Below are 12,502 nucleotides of genomic sequence, written 5' to 3'. Positions count from 1 at the left end.
TTAGACGAGACTGTGCCGCGGTTGAAATCTGCACGTTACAAAACTAATAACGAGAGCGACATAAAACGACTCCGATATTTGAAATTATGAAATCTGCTCGCCCAAGTACAGAGAAATTCAGAGAGAAAATAAAATATGGATATTAAGGCGATGAGGGCAATTACGAAGCACCGAAGCTCTTTAATGATTATTAACGAGCGCGTGATGATCGTAGCGGGTTGGGAAACGCTCCGGTGCGCAACCTGACACGCGGTTACGGATGAAACGCGATGTTTAAAGTTTTCCTAGACGGTTGACAGGAGACAGGACGCGAGTCCGAGGTCGCGTGCCATTCAACCCCCCGGCGAGGAGAAAGGGGAAATGACGATGTCGTGTAAGAAGCGTGAAATTTATCCGTGCTTGCGGGACGAGTAGCAATTGCAGAGTCTTGTCGCCGCATAGGACACGCATAGGAAGCCGGCGGTAGAAGAAAGAAGTAGAAAGAGAGGTCGGGCGAGAAAATGCGACGGAAACGAGGACGCGAAATGCAGGAAGAAAAATTCGGAACGGCAGAGCTCCGCGACGTGGCGCGACGCGAAGCGGAGCGGAGCGGAGCGCGCAAAGCCGTAGTGCAGGGATGGAGAAGACGCGCGACGGAAAAGGCAGAAGGCCTCGAGGAAGGAGGAGGCTGACTGATCGCCGCCGGAGTAGAGGAGAGAGAGCACGCCTGCGCGGAATCCCCGGGCGGGCGCGGGCAGTGCCACCGGAGGCCCGGCGGTTTCAGAGCTTCGCCCGGGACGACGAACCGCGGACGAGCCGAGTACGGGAAACCCGGTCGCGTTTCACAGTACGACCGACCGATCCACACCGAGTATACCGTACGTCCGTACGACGAGGGGTACAGCCGCGGGGTAAAAGAAAGGGAGGTGGGGAGGGAGGTGGCCCGATTGCACGCAGGCAGACCGCTTCGTGACCTTGGTGCGCGCGACACTTTACGTCTTCTTCGGGAGTAATAAAGAAAAATTTAATCGGTATCTTTTGCAACCAGGATCTGATACAAGGAGGTGTACGGTGAACCCCGCGCGCGAGACCGCCCACAAATTAGACCTCGTACCTCGGCTTCGTTCCGTCGCTTGCAATCGCGAGTATCCGACGAGATAATGTGATATCAGAGTGTTTTAAAAGAAGAAAGAGAAGGGAAGTCGAAAAGAGAGTAAAGGAAAATCGGTGGATGCACAACAAGAGCGCAACGGGGGGGTTGCAACGAGAGGGTTGCAACGACGGGTAAGGCGGGAGTATGCGCGGGTCCTGGTAGCACCGGCTGCTGTTGGAGGATGAACGGGACGACGACGGAGGATTATTAAGTGGAGGAGCGCCGAGAGAAAGAGGTGCATCGCGGTGTTCCATGAGATGTCAGTGGACCCGTTATCGGGGACAGTTACGCCGTCGTCGTCGTCGTCGCCGTTGTTGTTGTCGTCGTGATCACCATGAGGAGGTCCTCCTACGTCAACTATTACGTCCTGTGCCTCGTGTGCTGGATCCTACTAGGCATTACCGGTAAGCCTCATTCACGGGGAGATCACACGGCTTGTCATACAGCTAAAAAAAAACATACATTTCCACTGTGACGCGGATCCATGAAACAGATGGCGGCATCGAGATATCAGGTCGAGGCTCCGAGAGGAAGATGCTGTCAGGGGGGATGCTGTAAATAGCGATTACTCGATTCATGCGGTACACGTAGATAGATGGGTGGTGATCGAATTATCGAACATCATCGTACAATTTACGAGGAGGCGGGGCTCTCATGGAACTCGTGCCGCGGATGGATCGATCAGATTTTGGGGTGTAGCAGTACGTTGCATATCCTCTCCCTCGCGCCCCGCATGCACTTACGAACGTACGTACCGCGCTCGTGCGCGTTTCTCCCGCTGTCGCGAATACCGGCAGATACCGAGTGTAGAGATCATACAGAAGGGGGAGGATCGAGAATACGCGAGAATAGATAAGGACTACAAAGGACGGAGACGACTAAGGGGGGAGGACGCAACCTCCGGTCCCGGTCCAGGACCGTATCTAGCGCCACCCTTGTTTGTCGCGCCGCAGCATTGTGCCTCCCTCCACACTTGCTCTCTCTCTCTCCCCCCCTCCCCCTCTCTCTGTCCCCTTTTCTGCTTTTCTTTCTCCCCTTCACACTCTCGACATCCTCCTCTTTGTCCACCTCTCTTCCACCTTGCGTCTCTGCGGGATCAGCAGCGTGTCGTCTCGATGATTCCGTCATCACGGGACGAAGACGAGGAGAGAGACGAACGCGTCCCCCCTTTCCTCCGTCGTTCAGGGACGTGTCTATCGATTTCATCTCGCGCGGCTGCATCACCGCGATGCGGTCGTGCTTTAAAACCTGCTGAAACAGAAGCGTCACGGCGTCGTTCTGGAGAGTGCACTCATGTATTCTGCAAATTACATGTTATCCGCGAGAGATAACCTAGCTACTGTCGAGACATCTCAGTAGGAGGAAACTGGGTGATTTTTGCATCTCTTCTTTAAACATGAGTTTGATCCAATCTTTTGGAAGCGGAAAGCTCTCTCGAGTAGCTTGTAAGAAACATCAATTTCCAGTAGAACTGTTCCTCTTGAATGTAACTCGCCTTTGATTGTAGAATTCAGTCTATTATGAATCATAAAAGATAAGCTCTTCTTTCGAGTGAAGAGCGGAGATCTCTTTCTCCGACGGGAAGAAACGAGAGGCCAACTGTAGGATTACCTTTTGAAAGCGATTTCCCGATTGAACAGACGACGCGAATATACGATTCCGCTAAGCGTATCAGCGTTTAACCGCGATGACGCAATCATTCGCAAAGAAGTATCTGACGCGTTTCGGGTCGCTTAAAGAATGATCTCGCTCCGCAAGCCTGCCTCTTCGGTGGAGGCGTGATCAATTTCTGGGAGCAATGGAGCACGAGCGGAAAATCCGAAGCGCCGATCAAATCGGATTATCGCCGTCGAACTCGTCTGTGTTCGTAGGCGCGGAAAAAAACGTCAACTACGACTGTCGGTCGATGCAATTGGTTTGCACGGTCGTTCGTCGAATAATTACTCTTCGAGCTCTTTGCCTCAGGATCGGTGTAGTTTGGTTCGCTTTCCCCGCTGGCAGTAAACCACTTGGAAAGTATGCTAACTGCTCTCGACTACGAGAGATACTATGAGGAGTTCGTATAGTTTCAGACCTGGTAATGGCGGGTTTATCCCGACATCACTCTCGCCGATACATTATGCACTTTCGATCCGTATAGTACCTACTTGCACACAAACGCGTATAGTGGAGGAGTGCGCTACACAACCGCTGATTATACTTCGCCACGGTGATTAACCGCTCGTTCCCCCAGAAACGGAGAAGTTCGACGTGCCTATCATCGCGGCTGGTGCAACTCGGGGCGTAACTACTGCCTTGAGAGATGCTCCTCACACGAAACCGCGCTCCTAGCACTTATGAAGATTTCTCGACACATAAAATAAATTTGAGGACCGTGATGCAACTTCAACGAGTTCGCAGGCTTCGCTGAAAGCGTTCAGGAAATTGCATCCGTCAGAAACTAATCAAATGAACTAACACACTTTCTAGTTAATTCTCAGTAATAGATTTTATATCGGTATTATATAAAACTAAATTAAGCGTAGAACGAAAAAGAATATCGTACATGCGTTTCATGTCTTCAATTGGATCTCATCGTAGGGAAGAAGAATCAGAGGGACCTCGCAGAGATCCGTGAGTCTATTTCGTAAGTCCGTGTGTGTCGTGTGGGAATTATTATAAAATCATATCACGTCGGTAAGAAATAATCCTCCAGAAGCTAAAAAACTGAGATTTATGTGGTAGTTTAGCACACGATGACGTCGTAAAACTGCACGGGCATGCGTACGTGTTGTTCTGACAAAGTGGGAAAGGAAACAGCAGCCCTGCCGGACGCGGCTCGAGTCTCCTCCATACATCGGATGGCATTGTCTCTCGGGAAATATACGATTTTAGATCCGCCTTCTGTTTCCGAGAAATTTACTTCTTCCGTGCTCCCTCCGCCACCCGCGATCACGTCCCATCACGCTCGATTACGCGGCAGGGAGACACCTTATCGCGACTTATTGCTGCGTGAAGCGGAATAGATTTATAAAGCACAATACTTCCTCAGATTTTTATAATAGTTTTCATACCTTGGCAGACACTCTTGGAAGATGCCACTTCTATCATTTTACTCTAACGTTTCCGACCGTAGCGGGTTTGACCCAAAATAGGTTGGATTAATGACTGTTATTGAGCATATAACGTTATTAATCCAACCCATTTCGGTCTGTTCAAATCCGGTAAAAAAACGTTATAACATTCTTTTTATTCAGAACGCCGCAAAGTCATGCCTCGATAGAAACGATGATCGAAACGATTCTACTTCGCTCTCCCCTTCGTATCTTTTTATACCTTCGGAATGGCAAACGGTCTATTTTCTCTTCAACGCCCTCTTAAATAATACACAACCGAGAATATCGTGTCGTCGTCCGGCTTTTACCGGAATCTCCGAGACGAACGTGATTTCCACGCATCCCTCGGGAATTGTGGGAGCGGCGCAAACCGACTTACAAAACGTCGACATGAATAATGCAGACGCCAGTCGTCCCTCGTATTTATGTCCAGCGCCTATCGCGATAAACCTAAGCTCTTTCAGTTATTCATCAATGAGCTTGCCCTGGTGCGTTACATTGCGAAATTACTGCTTCACGTCGACGTACGTCTCGCCGCGATAAAACGCGTCAACTCTCCTTCCTTTACTCAAGTGCTCCTTTGCCTGATTTAATCTCGAGATAAATGTGACTGTATTACGCACCCCTGAGGAACGAGATCGCGCGACCTTTGCGCAACTCGCCGCACGACATGAAAAATAGGTTCGGGGCGGCATAGACAGCATCTAGCGAGCGCCTATTTGTGCCCCCTTTCGTGGTAAGCAAATGATCCCAACTCGGTGGCGAGGGTACAATCTCGCGACGACCGACAGGGGCGCGTGCGCGCAGCTGCGCAGATTTTACGTCCCTCAAGATCAAGAGGACTGTGTACAGGAGGTTGGTAGGCAGCCCCCAGACATGAATTCGTATCTCCGGCACATTTGACAATACACCACTCGTAGCCGCGCACTGATTGGCAATCTACCTCTCTCTCGGTTTGCACGGAAACGTGTCGACCGGATGGATTTGTCGGCTATGGAATCACGGGGATGCAGTTACGACGTTTCTAGGACAATGTAATTTCGAATCTGGGATGGAGGAAGACGTTTTTATCGCGGCGGTTTTTAACCGCGAATGATGATCAAAATCACCGATCGCTTTCGAACATTATACGGATCGTTGCGATAAAAACAAATAGAAATCTGAAGAAGATTTAACTTCAGAACTTGATTTTGCCATCTTTTGTTTGAATTTTTATTCGAAAAGAAAACGGAAGGTTTTATTCCCTCTTAAAATCGAATAAAAAATAGATCGATAAAAATCCTTGCCACCATTGTTTACTTTAGCTCGTCGATCAGTCATTAAGATTAATTTTTGATTCATTACTCCGCATTTAGTTTGACTGAAATAATAATTAGCGCCGTTGCAACGGCAGTGATTTTCATGCGCATAAGTAGAACAATCGATGTGCGATAAAACCGTACTGTGTGGAGTGAGGTTTGCCTGTACAGGCGATTTCATATTTACTCCTTATCTCGTCGCGCCTTTATCATGCTGCTGATCTTAATTAAGCGTAATTATCACCAGCTTTGTCGTTTGTCAAAGTTTCGGCGAATCTTGATAGCACAACGATATATGCTCGTTTCTTGCTCGAGCGCCTTCGCGGAATTAACAGCATCAGCTATAAACACGATTCTGCTAATTAGTAAAATAATTAGTCGCATTTAGTCAACAGATCAAAGTGAAAGGTAAAAGTAAGATAAAGTAACGGCCATAAAATGTACTCCGAGCGATAAAAACAACTTGGAGCAATTTATTAATTAGCGTCTTAAACGTTTCAGTCTGACTCCTCTATACATAAAATATTCCTTTGTCCTAATTGAGGTTTCCACTCTTCGCACTTAACTGATGGTGGAGCGAGCATTCCTCAAATTATGGTCACCGCAACTGCCGTGCAAATTCGGATGAGCGTCGGTAGGATTTTATGCTCTACCGATAGAACCTTAAGATCGGTTCTTTCCCTCTTTCCCCTTGAATGCTGATCCGTCTTTAGATTTCCCAGATCGAAATCCCTGGGATTAGTATCCATTTCCCCCGGGCACGGCACCTCGGTGAGGTTCTACTCCACGATAGGATTTATTCCGAATAGCGCCGCGAGCGAGCGAATACGGCACACGAATGCGAAATAGTCCCTTCTCCGAGGTCTGATTCGCCTTATTATTCCATTGCGACGGCTAACATCGCTACCTCCATGTTAATTCGCCGCATAACGTGCCGACGATGCGGCGACGCTAGGAGTTATACGGACGTTTTAAAGACGCGTCATCGCGATAATTCGGGTATTTCACGCGTTCGCGACGTATTGTATTTTAGCAAAGAATATACATTTCCGTATTCTCCGCATTGCGCCGTTTTTTCCCTCCGTCTCCGTGATCGCATGTAACGGCACCACCGTGACACACGCGAGACATTTTTCTGAACACGTTCTTTCAGGGGTAAGTACGAGATCTCATTCGCTGGTGAAGAGATTCGACGGGATTTACACGGGGCCTTACTTCGACTCAAACACTCCAACGAATATCACGGCGCAGTTGGGCACTCATGCTTACCTACCGTGCAAAGTGCGGCAGCTTGGTAACAAATCAGTAAGTTATCTGATATCATATAATAGGTCTGTTTTTTTTTATTCCTGCTAGACACTAGAATCTCTTTCTCGCTTTCACCAAATATCAAACATTTTAATATCTCATTTTAAGTTCCAAAAGTGTATACTAGTTCAGCCGCAGAAAGAAAACAGACCTAATAACGAAGTTTCGACATAAAAAAGGCTGTGAGCGCCAAGAATGAAGAGAGCGCTCTCTTCTCGGAGAACGAGCGAATATAAGAAAAATTAATCTTAATTACGTGAGACGCTCACGGCAATTTTTATATCCTATATAATTATATCCATTATAATTAATCCTCAAGTATTAAGGATGTTGTAATTTCATATACGAGTATATCAATACGACTGTCATCGCGCTGTCGATTTGATCTAATTTATCCTTGTCATAGTCTCCCGCATCTCTGATAGAAGTTGCCTTACGCGTTACATGTATTGACAACTTGATTTATTAACGATCATATTTGTCAAATAATAATAATAGCCAAATTCCTACGTGACAGTTACGACAATGATACTCCATCTGACATAATGACAACATTAAAAAAAATACAAGAAAAAATTGTTAAAACTGAGTCGAGGAGATAATTTCCTCGCTTTCAATCTCTCTTGAATACACTGAAAAAAAAAAGATTTGTTATCATAATTTAGCTCAATTATGATAGTGATAGTTACTAAATGTTTTAATGAAGTTTTAATTAAATGTTCGGTTAATATAACCAAGAAATTCAATAACTATTACTAAATAGTTTAACCGAAATTTAGAAATTGTTAATAAAGCTGGATGATTATTACCAAATCGTATAGATAAATATGATCAAACAAATTGGCAAATATGTGTAGTTAAATTGCTTATTTACTAATAAATATCGAATAACATGGTAGATATTACTAAATTTATCATAAATATCAAATAATTTGTTTTTTAGTTATTTGATTTAATGAATATAACCACATTGTTAGGTAATTATTGTATGATTTGATAACAATTATCGTATTTATTTCGTTCGAAATTAGTAACAATTTGCTATTACACTCAGAGAAAATGACGTAAGATATGTTCTTTTTAGCTGAATTTTTGCATAGTTCATCTTTTTTCTTTTTCTCTCTCTAATGTGAAAAGAAAAAGAGGAAAGATGAAATTCAGTTAAAAAGAACAAGCTTACAGTGTTGGCGTTTATATATATATAACTACTTGCCTGAGCTTTTGTCATATAGACTTGGTTGTATAGAAAGCTCAACTAAATTTTACATGAGAATTTTACATTTAAGTGGCAGTCCTAGAATATCCTGACGGATTATATAATATTTTTAGGTGCTTATTTGCATCAAATAATCTGATAACTATTATCAAGTCAATTAATAAATCTTTGTATAATTTGATCATAATTATCACACATTCGATTAATATTATTAAATAATTTGGTTTTAAGTACCTAAATTATTTAACTGGACCAACTAAATTAATTTTAATTTTCTAAATATTTAATAATTATTATCAAAATATTATTATTAAGTTCAATAATACTCATTAAATATTGCGCCAATATAATACATTTAATATATACACAACAAAATACATTTAATAATTATTATTAGATTTCTTCCTCAGTATATTATTCCGTTATTCACGCGCGAACAAGTTAATCTACACGCATGCGTCCATTCGGCTTTATTTTATTATTAACGACGAACTACCGGATTACGATCAACACATCAAACCGAAGTCCGGAGTTATGTCCGTTATCAATCATTCGTTTCACTAATGTTCTGAAAATCGCCGACCTTGGACAACAATTATTTCTATCAAAGGTCCACAGATAATAAAAGGTCGTAACTAATATATTTCAACCGTTATCGCGTTCTATTTCCTTCATGTCGGATAACTGTCGGCGACAGATAACCCGCCCACGTGTCACGAGCTGTTAAATCGTCCTCCACGACAGGCATTCCCTTTTATCGAATCAATTCATCCCGTTAATAAAACGCCAATCTGCTAATGATTCGCGGTTTATTCCGCTTTCTTTCATTAAGGTCTATTCGCGTTGCTTGTATTTTTTGCACTCAACATCTTCTTTCTCTCTCTTTAACGTCAGAATATTGATCATATCTTTAACGTCATATATTGACCGGTATTCATAATCCGTTCTTATTTTAAGACCGTCTTAAATAACGTCTTAAGATGCTAATACGGTTCTCTAATTGGTTCATAACATATTAAGACTGTACTTAAGGCGGTATTAAATATAAGAACCGACTATGAATACCGGTCATTGATCTCCTTTTAAGTGCAAAAATTTCAAGCAACGGAGCGAAGGGGTGATTTCGCGGAATGTCTATCGTCATTGGGCGCGTAATAAAATTATCGTCGGCACGCGCGAGTCTTGAAGGTAGCCCCCGTGTCTTTCGTTAACGAACTTTACCAAACACACAGGCGTACTCGTCGTACCCTGGATTGTACGGAATATCCGTCTGTCGCCGTTGGCACGTGGACGAGGACTAAGTATCCGGTAACACGCGACCCGCGCGTACTTGAGAGGCCCGCGGTCGCCGTCGCCACTGCCTCGATCCTTATCGACTGGTGAATTAAATGTATTCGTACCTCGCCTTCTTTCGACGCAGTAACGTAGTTCGCGGCACCATCTAGATTTCCGTCGGGCGCGCGCAAGCCGTCCGGTCGATGAACGATAAATTAACTGCGACGGGAGAATGGAAGATTGATCGTCCGGAATCGGAACGAATCGAATGTTCTCATTCTTACTTTTCTTTCTGCTGTTTTTTTTTTCATCGCTGTATCTCTCTTCTGATTCTTATTCTTGACAGAACTTTCTTTTTTTACGCGCCTCGATTTCATCCGTCTCTCGAGACTCTCAATCCAATCAGTTGCGAATAATGGCTCGCGATAATCCCGGTGATTCTGACATCAAGCTAATGAGATTAAAAGGAACGGTAAATGGCAAAGAATAAATCTCTCAGATACATTAAGAGGAAAATTGCTATAAACGTTGTCATAAGAATAGACAGGAAATGGTCGATAAATCTCTCTATGCAAATTAATAAAATTTTAAACCAACAGCTCTATCTGTAAGGGACTATAAAAAGATCTCACGTGTGAGGAGAATTTAATGAATCGTTTAAGACGAACAAAAACAATTCATTTTGGTTAATCCAAAGGTCTCCTGGATCAGAAGAAGAGACTCGCATATCCTCTCGGTGGATAGAACCATGTTCATTCCGGACGAAAGGTTCCAAGCGATTTTCGGGGAGGCGGACACGTGGACGCTGCAGGTGAAATACGTCCAAGCGCGCGATGAAGGCGAGTACGAGTGCCAAATCTCGACCGACCCGAAGAAGAGTCACATCATCAAGCTCAACATCGTCGGTGAGCGTCGCGCGGAAGGCGATTACTCTCGAAATTTTTGAGAGTGGAATCTTAATGAGTACTTTCTAAATCCTTTGGAATGAAATCTCACTCCAAAAGACTGAAAATTGAGCCAGTCTTGAAAAAAGAGTGAAAATATTTTCACTCCTAAACAAGAGTGGAATGAAGTCTCCAAAAAAAGGAATGAGATTCCATTCCTTTCGAGTGAATCTCACTTCAAAAGAGTGGACTCTTACTCTAAAAGAATAAAAATCTGCCATTCTTGTTTAAGAGTGAAAAATTTTCACTCTTTTTTTAAGACTGTCTCAATTTTCACTCCAAAAGATTTAGAGAGTAGAATGTCTATGAATAAACGGAGAGAATTTTCTTTTAAAATTTAGCCTAAAAATACACTGAAAAAAATGCATGTAATTTTACATGGAAATTACATGTTTATAACTGGAAAATTACTTAAATTACATAAATATGATTGGAAATTTACTGGAAATTGTAAATTTCCAATCATATTTAGGTAATTTTCATAAACATGTAATTTCCATGTAAAATTACATGCATTTTTTTCAGTGTATGGTAGTTGTGGTACAATACAATATTTAAAAAATTTTTACCATGCACTTCAGTAAAATTAATCAAACTTATTTTATACTTTATTGTAGTTTTATCAATGAACAAGAGAGATTTACATCAATTCTTCGAAATACAATGTTGTCCCACGACTATCATATTTTCAGAATAAACTCTAAGAAAAATTCTCTCCGTGTAGAAATCGCATAAAACAATTTTAAAATATCTTTAAAAGTTCTTTAAGAAACATCTTTGAGATATTTCATAAAGAACTTTGAAAGATATCTTAAAGTTTTATTATGCGTCGATTTTAGACATTCCACTCATTGAGATCTCGCTCTAAAGAATAAAAGTTGAGCCAATCTTGAAAAAGAGTGATTCAATTTGCAATCTTTAAGAATGAGATTTCACTGGTCAGAGTGAGATTCATTCTAAAAATTTTAGAGAGTATATTAAGCCAATTATTCGTCGTTACAGTGCCAAAGATCGAGATCTTGGGGGACCGTGACATGTACGTGAAAACCGGAAGTACAGTCGCAATACGATGCGTAATAAAGCAGTCCCTCGAGGGTCCGTTCTACGTCTTCTGGTACCACGAGGGTGATCGCGTTCTAAATTATCAGCTGGGCAAGATCGACATTCAGACGAAGAGGATCGAGCAGGATACGGTGAGCAGCCTAGTGATCCACAACGCGAGACGGGAGGACTCGGGTAACTATACTTGCAGCCCGAGTAACTTGGATAGCGCGAGTGTGCAGCTGCATGTGCTAAACGGTGAGTGGAACATTTTATCGCTTTGGGACAAAAGTTTGTAAAAAATCTTTCCCTGAACGTAAACTTTTGTGTTACATGTGATTCACTGTTTACGATTCACTGTTTACTTTTTTCACACAGACTTTTAAAAAAAGCACTTGATAATTAACTCATGTAATGATAACATCAACTTTTACCAAAAAAGTACCTGATAATTATAATTATATAGCGATAATAAATGCGACATGAATACGAGATTACAGTCTTTGTTGCAACGTGTCTAATCTCGTTTATCGTTATTTTATTAGATACAAATATACATATGTTCGATGATTTTCTAGGGGAACACCCCGCGGCTATACAGAGAGGCATCAGTTCAGCACCAGGTGGCTGTCCCACTCTATGGTGGCTGGCAGGTGTGGTGACACTGTACTCGAGTCACGGCAGTCGTCTATTCGTCCTCGTTCTTCTGATCCTTATGGTTCTCTACTCGAAAAATCCATCTTACTTTGCGACGGAACGATAATCAGGCAAGACCGCAAGGATGGTATACGCGTATAATCGATTATCTCCTGCTACGAGACCCCGACTACCTCGAGAGAAGAGATCCTCGATGTTGCGGACCGATTTTCGGAGATCAAGGACAAAAAGGGCGAGGATGAAAAGATTAGGAAGATAGAGGGTAATATACGAGATAAAGAGAAAGAGAAAGATCGGAGGAAAGAATAATGATCCCGGAGGTAGTATGTTTTTTCTCCGTACGCGTGAAGTAAGAGTTAGAGGTTCATCTCGATTATCGAGACAGTGATCCGGCCGTTAGAAATTAGGAATTAGTTTATTATATAAATTCTTGTTAAATTGCTGCGAGAAGCTATACGTGCTGGAGAAGCTACGAAATTTTTGACGTTGTCGGAAATATAAATTAGGTCGAGCTTGAACAACGGGTAGTTCGTGAA

General features: G+C 42.9%; 1 protein-coding gene across 1 annotated transcript; it reads left to right on the top strand.

The window, feature by feature from the left end:
* The first annotated feature begins 1,373 nt into the window (after window positions 1-1,373).
* LOC108724164 (defective proboscis extension response 21) lies at window positions 1,374-12,502 on the top strand. Its single transcript, XM_018450369.1, has 5 exons — window positions 1,374-1,536; window positions 6,679-6,830; window positions 10,022-10,229; window positions 11,271-11,567; window positions 11,888-12,502. Exons 1-5 carry the CDS (start codon window positions 1,467-1,469, stop codon window positions 12,070-12,072), a joined length of 912 nt encoding a protein of 303 aa, XP_018305871.1. The 5' UTR covers window positions 1,374-1,466; the 3' UTR covers window positions 12,073-12,502.

The sequence above is a fragment of the Mycetomoellerius zeteki genome, unplaced genomic scaffold (genome assembly GCF_001594055.1).
Source record: "Mycetomoellerius zeteki isolate Tzet28-1 unplaced genomic scaffold, Tzet1.0 scaffold106, whole genome shotgun sequence".
Lineage (NCBI taxonomy): Eukaryota > Metazoa > Arthropoda > Insecta > Hymenoptera > Formicidae > Mycetomoellerius > Mycetomoellerius zeteki.
The sequence above is the reverse complement of the archived record's forward strand: the minus strand, read 5'-3'. Positions and strand labels throughout refer to the sequence as shown.